The 9952-nt window shown below is 40.2% G+C and overlaps 1 protein-coding gene across 3 annotated transcripts in view; it reads left to right on the top strand.

The window, feature by feature from the left end:
* Positions 1-9952, top strand: part of lama5 (laminin, alpha 5) — a 374262-nt gene that overhangs the window by 363368 nt on the left and 942 nt on the right. For all 3 annotated transcript variants that reach the window (XM_072242339.1, XM_072242347.1, XM_072242358.1), the window contains 6 exons: positions 2970-3159; positions 5648-5800; positions 6962-7121; positions 8619-8749; positions 9464-9557; positions 9791-9910. In XM_072242339.1, coding sequence (XP_072098440.1) covers positions 2970-3159; positions 5648-5800; positions 6962-7121; positions 8619-8749; positions 9464-9557; positions 9791-9910 — 848 coding nt within the window. The remainder of the gene's footprint in view (positions 1-2969; positions 3160-5647; positions 5801-6961; positions 7122-8618; positions 8750-9463; positions 9558-9790; positions 9911-9952) is intronic.

The raw sequence follows: 9952 nt of genomic DNA on the forward strand, positions 1-9952 counted from the left end.
ACACTGTCCACAACAACCCCAACCTTTGTGTCATCAGCAAATTTACTAACCCATCCCTCCAATTCCTCAGCCAGGTCATTTATAAAAATCATGAAGAGAAGGGGTCCCAGAGCAGATCCCTGAGGCACACCACTGGTCACCAACCTCCATGCAAAATATGACCTGTCTACAGCCACTCTTTGCCTTATGTGGGTAAGCCATTCTGGATCCACAAAGCAAGGTCCCCTTGGATCCCATGGCTCCTTACTTTCTCAATAAGCCTTTCATGGGGGTACCTTATTAAATGCCTTGCTGAAATCCATATACACTACATCTACTGCTCTACCTTCATCAATGTGGTTAGTCACATCCTCAAAAAATACAATCAGGCTCATAAGGCACGACCTGCCTTTGACAAAGCCATGCTGACTATTCCTAATCATATGATGCCTCTCCAAATGTTCAAAATCCTGCATCTCAGGATCTTCTCCATCAAATTTCCAAGCACTGAAGTAAGATTCACTGGTCTATAATTTCCTGGGCTATCTCCACTCCCTTTCTTGAATAAGGGAACAACATCTGTAACCCTCCAATCCTCCGGAACCTCTTCTGTCCCCATTGATGGTGCAAAGATCATTGCCAGAGGATCAGCAATCTCCTCCCTCGCCTCCCACAGTAGCCTGGGGTACATCTCGTCCGATCTCGGTGACTTATCCAACTTTATGCTTTCCAAAAGCTCCAGCACATCCTCTTTCTTAATGTCTATGTGCTCTAGCTTTTCAGTCCACTGTAAGTCATTCCTACAATCGCCAAGGTCCTTAGTGAATACTGAAGCAAAGTATTCATTAAGTACCTCCGCTATCTCCTCCGGTTCCATACACTCTTTTCCACTGTCACACTTGATTGGTCACATTCTGTTACGTCTTATCCCCTTGCTCTTCACATACTTGTAGAATGCCTTGGGGTTTTCCTGAATCCTGTTTGCCAAGACCTTCTCATGGCCCCTTCTGGCTCTCCTAATTTCATTCTTAAGCTCCTTCCTGCTTGCCTTATAATTTTCTAGATCTCTATCATTACCTGGTTTTTTGAAACTCTCATAAGCTTTTCTTTGCTTGACTAGATTTTCAACAGTCTTTGTACACCGTGGTTCCGGTTCCTGTATGTTACCATCCTTTCCTGCATGGCCTACTCCTGCACCTATTTTCTAAGTTTCTATGTTTCTGTTTCATTGGAACATGCCTATGCAGAATGCCACACAAATATCCCCTGGACATTTACCACAATTCTGCTGTACATTTCCCTGAGAACATCTGTTCCCAATTTATGCTTCTAAGTTCCTGCCTGATAACTTCATATTTCCCCTTACTCCAATTAAACGCTTTCCTAACTTGTCTGTTCCTATCCATCTCCAATGCTATGGTCAAGCAGATTGAATTGTGATCACTAAAATGCTCTCCCATTGAGAGACCTGACACCTGACCAGGTTCAGCTTCTTCTCTTGTAGGCTTATCTACATATGTGTTGGGAAACCTTCCTGAACACACCTAACAAACTCCACCCCATCTAAACCCCTTGCTCTAGGGAGATACTAATCAATATTGGGGAAATTAAAATTTCCCACCATGACAACCCTGTTATTATTGCACCTTTCCAGAATCTGTCTCACTATTTGCTCCTCGATGTCCCTGTTACTATTGAGTGGTCGATAAAAAAAAAACACCCAGTAGAGTTACTGACCCCTTCCTGTTCCTAACTTCCACCCACAGAGACTCAGTAGACAATCCCTCCATGACTTCCTCCTTTTCTGCAGCTGTGACACTATCTCTGATCAGCAGTGCCATGCCCCCACCTCTTTTGCCTCCCTCCCTGTCCTCTCTGAACATCTAAAACTTGGCACTCTTATGTAGCTATCCCTGCCCCTGAGCTATCCAAGTCTCTGTAATGGTCACAACATCACAGCTCCAAGTACTGAACTACGCTCTGAGTTCATCCACTTTGTTCACGTTACTCCTTGCATTAAAATAGACATATCTCAAACCATCAGTCTGAGCGTATCCCTTCTCTATCATCTGCTTATCCTTCCTCTCACACTGTCTACAAGCTTTCTTGATTTGTGAGCCAACCACTCTTCCTCTGTCTCTTCAGTTTGGTTCCCACCCCCCAGCAATTCTAGTTTAAACTCTCCCCAATAGCCTTAGCAAACCTCCCTGCCAGGATATTGGTCCCCCTTGGACTCAAGTGCAACCCATCCTTTTTGTACGGTCATGCCTACCCCTAAAGAGGTCCCAATGATCCAAAAATCTGAATCCCTGCCCCCTGCTCCAATCACTCAGCCAGGCATTAATCCTCCACCTCACTCTATTCTTATACTCACTGTTGCCTGGCACAGGCAGTAATCCCAAGATTACTACCTTTGAGGCCCTGCTTCTCAACTTCCTTCCTAACTCCATGTGGTCTGTTTTCAGGACCTCCTCCCTTTTCCTACCTATATCATTGGCACAGAGATGTTAAAGAGGTATTGACTCAAAAGTAAGGTATTGACTCACAAGCAAGTATTTTCTTTGCACCCCGATGTATAACAATGCTCTGGTTGTCTGAGCTTTCAAAATGCTAGATCTTCTAGAAGAAAAGGGATTTGCCATTGGCTACCCTTGATGATACTATTAGTCTTCCTGATACAACCCATTCTTCCTGTTTTGATGAAGGTCCCTTTACCCATGGATGCTGTTTGGCACACAGATGAAAAAAAAACTAGGAAATTATGTGAGAAAAGAGTTCGATTGATTTTGAAATAGGTTAAAAGGGTCAGCAGACTTTGTGAGACAAAGAGCTCTGTTTTGTGACCTGCTAAGGGCTTCAAAAATGTTCTTATTTTTGGAAGGGGTATATTCAGCATTGACAGTTTAGTTTTGCTCCTAATTCTCTGAATTTGCATGCCTTCATGAACTTGAAAGTCCTTCAATCTACTTGTTTTCGTATTGGTTCTCCAGGTCCAGTTTCTCAATGGATGTTCGCTCTAATTCATCCCATGGGATACTTTTCTATGTATCCAATGAAAGGGAAACCACTTTTATGGCTCTCTTGCTTTCCAAAGGCCGTTTTGTCTTCTTGTTTGATATCAAAGGGAAGAAACTACGAATTGCAAGTAAAGAAAAGTATAATGATGGAATGTGGCACACGGTAAGTATCACAGATGCCCAAATGAGCTTTAAACAGGTTCTGTTCTTAATATTGACCCTCTATTCAAACAATTTTCTAGACTTTAAATGGAGAATTTTTTAAAGTTAATCTAATTTTTATTTTTTCTGTGGAGAATGGCTCAGACAACTTAATTTTGTATAATCAATGCTACTATGACCTTTTTAAGTTTGATAATAGCATCTCTTATTCAGCCAGGTGTCCCCAAGTGTAATTGTGGTGGAAGCATTTAGCATTTATGATTTGTCAACATTGAATCTTCATGTTAAATCTGAATAGGCTGACAAGAAAGACAAATTCAAATGAATCAAAGGTGATTCTCATTACATCCCAAATGAAAATTATTTATAGTGGAAGCTCAGATTTGCCCATATTTATACAGTGGATTCCAGTTAATTGGAACACATCAAGAATTGAATACATATGGGCCCAATTAAGCAGCTACCCCAATTAGTCGACGTTTAGTGGAAATAGTTAAAAAGCTATAGACAAACTGAGTAACAAAGTAAGTATTTAAATGAAATAAAGAACAATTTAGAACACTACAAAATCGACTGCAGTACTATAAAACTGTATATTAGTTCCTAATACTTACTGACAGAGGAATTCATCTGCATCATGTTCTCTTAACTGTAAGTGATCAAAATCAGACACCTTGTGCAGATAATGGACTGCCTTCATACAATGATGTCGACGATTGCATCATCCAAGTCTTCATTTTCACTAACATTTAAGATGTTACCTTCAAAGTAGAAACTACGAAGAATTTGATACCTTCAACTTCTCTGTAGTTCCTAACTAGAAATAGTGAAATCATTTCTTTCACTCCCAGCTGTTTCTGGCATCTCCAAGCCTGAATGTTTGAAACTGCAGTGAGCAAAACAGTTCTGAACTTTCTTGCTGCTTTTTGAATACAAACACATGCAACTGACCGCTATATAAAGACTGTTCGCTCAAGCACATTGTAGTGTCTCACGGCCGTGCAGGTGCATGTAACAAATACTAGTAGGAAACTTCGGTAACAGTCTCTTGCCCCAATTAAGCAGCATTGTGTCCCAAATAAAAGAAGGGAAACCTGACAGCTTTCTTGATTAATTTTCTGTAAGAGTTATCCTAAATTATGATTAAGCAATGGCCCAATTCACAGAATCCACTGTATTCCCCAAAATAAATATAAAATCAAGATGGTTGAGGTAAGGCAAATGATCACAGACTTTTTCCCTGAGGTAGGAATGTCTAAAACTAGAGGTTGTAAGTTTAAGGTGAGAGGTGAAATAAACTGGGGAATTGAAGGGCAACTTTTTCCACACAGAGTTTAGTATGTATGTAGAATGAGCTGCCAGAGGAAGCTGTAGAGTTGAGTACAATTACAATGTTTAAAAGACTTTTAGACAGGTACATGGATAGAGCTTACAGAGATTTGGGGCAAATGGGTGGAGCTCAGATAGACAACTTGTTTGGCACGAACCAAGTTGGACTGAAGGGCTTGTTTCTATGTGGCATAGCTCCATGACTTTATGCAGTAAATCTGCATTGCCTTGCAGACCAAAGAGATGCGGAATGCACGATTTTCAGTTCTATCCATGTAATGGGATACTATGTACTAGAATTTGTTTGAAGTAACAGGTCCAAGTACATCTTTGGCAGAGGCTTAATTCCTGGGTACTAGAATATAGGGAGATTGCAGTAGAGCAAATGAACCTAAGTTGATAGGAAGCTCGGTCAAAAAAAAAAGCTTCAACTTCAACAACTGGACTTAATGACTTTGTGTCTTTTGTCGCAGTGATGCCTGAATGACATTTCAGCCCCAGTTTAATAGAATGTTACCTGAACATGTACAAGAATTATTAATTGAAACGTTGAGGTTTGTTATTGGGTTTCCTAATCTTTGCACCAAATTTCTGTCCAGTTGAAAGTGATGTTGCTTTGAGGAAAGCAACTTTTCTCTGATGTAAAATTTCAGCCCTGAAGAACCCAGTTGAAAAGACTAGATAGTTTCCCAAATCTTCAATGTGATGGACGGGAAGTTGAACTCACTCGAAGACAGACATACCATGCTGATATTTTTAATAGCCTAACTGCCAGTGCATTTTTCACTTTTTCCAGTGGAAGAGTAGACCCAAACCAACAATGTTAAACTATTGCTTTCCAAATGCAGAGCTGTTGACAGGAATAAGAATGTTCTTCATTCACCAGTATGAGGGCACATTGACACTATTAGAATTTAGCTATTCCAGATTGCTTGGTACTATAATTGACTGTAGCTTGCCAAAATACAAAACTGGGCTTTTTCCCCAAAAAGTATTACAATTGTGTATGCCTGTACAAAATGTATTAACTCACTGTTTTATTGACTTTCAACTCCTCGCCTCCAATTGAGCCCAGGAACGATTACAATTCCTGCTATAGTCAGGTAACCCACAAGCAATCACAATCCAAGTGGTTTAATTGTGAAATGTATCATTTCCAGATATTTTTCAGCAGAGACAGAAACCAAGGGCAGTTGGTGATCGATGGTCTGCGAGCACAATCCCGGAGAATCTCAGTCACAGCTTTCCTGGATGTCAGAGCTCCATTCTACATAGGAGCCGTGCCAAAAGGAAAAGCAAGGAGGATTAATCAGGTAAAATGCATTGTACACGTTTAAAACCTGCGGCTGTGATGTAAAATTTGTACCAGGATGTGAATCTATAACTCCCATGTGAATTTAGCCATGAGTGTCGGAAGTATTTTGATACACTGCCTCGCTGCACACCATTTTCTGTCATCCAGTTGCTACAGCCCCTTCTCTACCTCTTGATTATACATTTCAAAGCAAGCAGTTCCCTGTCTTGATACCACTAGGTTATTTTAAAGGGACCTGAAACAGCAGTGTAATACCATAAGACATGGGAGCAGAATTAGGCCATTTGGCCCAACTAGTCTGCTCCACCATTTCATCATGGCTGATCCATTCCCCTACCTTCTCCCTGGAACCTTTTATACCCTGACTAATCAAGAACCTATCAACCTCTGCCTTAAGTACACCCAATTACCTGGTTTCCACACAGCCACTTGTGACAACAAATTCTACAGGCTGAAGGAATTTCTCCTACTCTCTGTTCTAAATGGACATCCCTCTATTCTGAGGCTGCACCCTCTGGTCCTAGACTCCCCCACTCTTGGAAACATCTCTTCACATCCATTCCATCTAGGTCTTTCAATATTTGATGGGTTTCAATTAGATACCCCCCAATTTTTCTAAATTCCCAGAGCCATCAATTGATCCTCATACGATAATCCTTTTATTGCCACAATCAATCTTGTGAACCTCCTCTGAACTCTCTCCAATGTCAGCAAATCCTTTCTTAAATAAGGGGTCCAAAACTGCTCACAGTGAGGCCTCACCAGTGCTTTATAAAGCCTCACCATTACATCGATTCTTTTATATTCTAGTCCTCTCAAAATTAATGCTAACATTGCATTTGTCTTCCTTACCACCAACTCAACTCTCAAATTAACCTTTAGGGAATCCTGCATGAGGTCACCCAAGTCCCTCTGCATCTCAGATTTTTGAATTTTCTCCCATGACCAAGTAAAGTCCTAGGCAGTTACAGTCAGTAGTGCCCTGGTCCTTTCCTTTAGAGGCCTGTGTCCAGCATGCCCAATGTAATATTAATCCCTTGAAAATGATAATCTATCCTACTTTAGGAATCTCTTCTTTGCAGAGCTTCGCATTCATTGTAGAAGTCATTCTGAGTGAAATGCTTTGAATATTAAAGTCCTGTATTGCACTTTGTTTCAGGGCGCTTCTGCCTCCAGGTTTAACGGTTGTATCCGAAACTTCCAGCTGGATGGAAAACCAATGGAGCCCCCTTCACGTGATTACAACGTTACACCTTGTTTTGAGGGAAGTCTTGAAACAGGGATATTTTTCTCCAGTGCAGGGGGCTACGTGATTATAGGTATTAAAATTGAAATGTTACTCCCGCTACTCCTTATTAGCAGAGATAAGCTTCTTTATCTAAATTAAAACTAACACTCCGTGGGGCAGCGTGATGTAGTAGCATAATGCTTTATAGCATCAGTGGCCAGGGTTCAATTCCCACCGCTGTCTGTAAGTAGTTTGTACATTTTCCATACGTAGTGGTTACTTGAAACCAAACTAAAACCGCTGAGAGACTAAGCCAGGTTAATGGACAATGGATGACAAACCTCCAAATAATAAATTTCCAAATCAAAAAAGGTACATTCTATCTTTTATTACAAGACCAGCAATGACAAATGATTATGTAGCAATTAAAACTAACAAAACTAAATTAGCAATATAAGTCTAATTAGCAATCAACAAGTATTCACCGTAGCTCACCACCTCTCGACTAAATTAACGAAGACAAAACGTGAATACGTAACTGTACTTACTTGCTTATACCACCCCCACATGACAGATTACCATACTAAGTGTGCCAAAACAATACAATGCAGACAGAATATAAGATACATGGCTCTTACACTGTGACTGTGTGGGTTTCCTCCCACATTCCAAAAAACATTCAAATTTAATTACATGGGTGTAATTGAGCCGAAAGGGCCTGTCAAAATAAAATAAAAAGCTGGAGGAAATCAGCAGGGCAGTTAGCACCATTAGATAGGTATAAACATTGACGTTTCGGTACAAGATCCTTCATCAGGACTGGAAAGGGGAATATGTCAGAATAAGGTGAGGGAGAGGGGAAGGAGTACAAGCTGATAGAAGTTGCCACCAGCATGGCCTGTTTTATCCCCAAGCACAGATATCTGTTCCAAGAAATCAATCTCTTACCTGAGGCAAGCACCAGCTATAGGAGATCCAGTGCCAACCCATTCCCACCGTTGTCTGTAGTAAGTTTGTACATTCTCCCTGTGACCACATTGGTTTCCTCCGGGTGCTCCGGTTTCTTCCTATAGTCCAAAGACCTACTGGCTAGTAGGTTAATTGGTCAGAGTAAATTGCCCCGTGATTAGGCTAGAGTTGCTAGACAGCGCAGCTCAAAGGCCCAGTAGGGACTATTCCACGCTGTATCTCATTAAATAAAAAAACTAAATGTTCTGAACTCAATTGTTGTTCACGCAATTTGGAAAAAATGCCCAATACCTGAAAATAAAACAAGTCTGCATGTGTTAGAAATCTGAAATGAAATCAAATACTTGAAACACTGCAGATGTGTGGGAGGAGAAACAGGAGTTAATGTTTCAGGCCAAATACCCTCTGCCAGTGGCCACTATCATCTGACAAAGGAAATCAATCCTAAACATTAATTGCTTCCAGTGTTGCCTGTCTCCAGTGTTTCCAGCATTTTTCAGACACATCAGGGCTCTACTGCCTCCAGGTCACATTAGTTATGGATCAGAAATGGGACACATCGTTTATCCTTGCCTTGTACCATTTATTCTAACTTCGGAAGTATTTTCCTTTTGTTTAGATGAATTTTTTGTACTTGACAAAGAGTATGAGCTAATGTTTGAAGTGCGACCCAGGAGTTTGTCAGGAATATTTTTCCATGTTGGACGAACACAAAGTCATTACTTCAGTCTGTATGCAGAGAATGGAAAGGTAAGAAACATTTGTCTTTTAAATCAGTATCTGGCTTCGTGATGCTTTTGAGAACTATCCGGATATGAAATATAGCTCAAGTTAACAGGGTCAGATCCATGATATTTTAAAAATATAACTGAACATATTTTAACAGGCAAGGTCTCTAGTATTATTGGTAAGGTTCTAATTTGTTCTGTAACATAGTTAAACAGTAGTTTGTCTTTTAATACCTTTTTAACTATTTCCATGAAACTTCAGCTATTTGGGCCAAAATGTACTGGTCCTGATGTGTCCCAAATAACCGGAATCCACTGTACATTCTGAATAGTTGACGGCAAGAAATTTGGGAAGTGACCCGAGTAATAAATAGATATATTGCAGCAATATTAGAGATGGCAATTTGGGCATTGAGAGGTACGTAATGAGTTTGTGAGGTTCCAGGTTTATATAGATATCCATCTATTGCTTCTCTGTTTAATGGTTAGCTTCACCAATGGTGTGAAACATTTGTTACATACTGATTATCATGGGTTTGAAAAAAATGTGACTAGCAGCAAGGCAGTTCTAATAAATTGAGAGAAAACCTAGTTTCCAAAACTAATCATTTAACGTGATGTGCTTCATACTTACAAAAGTAGCATATTGGCTATAAATATGTTATAAGGAAGATTTGGTAGAATAAACTGCATGTCCTTGTGGTGATTTTGACCTCGTTCTCCCTTTCATTTTAAGGTTATTGTGAAGTTGAATAATGGGGCTGGGGGATTCTCTGCATCAGTCACTCCGGAACAGTCTCTGTGTGATGGACACTGGCATCGTTTAGCAGGTAAGTGTTTCCATGTAAGGGTTTGAGTCCATGGCATAAAAAGGGTTGGGAACCCCTTGGATCTAATTAGTGCCTGTCAGTAGGTGGTGATCATTCTATTTAGTGACCCTATTATTTTGGTCCATTAAATGGTTTGTCAACACTGTGTGTTACCTACCTCATGCTTTGTATTTTTTCCATAAAATGAAATATTAGTGTTCTGTTTATTTGTAACATTGACTTATTTCCCTCAGTTATCAAAAGGAATAATGTGATACAAATTGATGTGGATACTGAGCGTAATTACACAGTGGGACCATTGCATATTCCACATACCAATTCCAAACAGATCCTTTATGTGGGAGGCATACCAGGTCAGTTTTATTAATTGTGTTACAAATGTAATAAGTATAGGC

This window comes from Mobula birostris, chromosome 2 (genome assembly GCF_030028105.1).
Source record: "Mobula birostris isolate sMobBir1 chromosome 2, sMobBir1.hap1, whole genome shotgun sequence".
Classification (NCBI taxonomy): Eukaryota; Metazoa; Chordata; class Chondrichthyes; order Myliobatiformes; family Myliobatidae; genus Mobula; species Mobula birostris.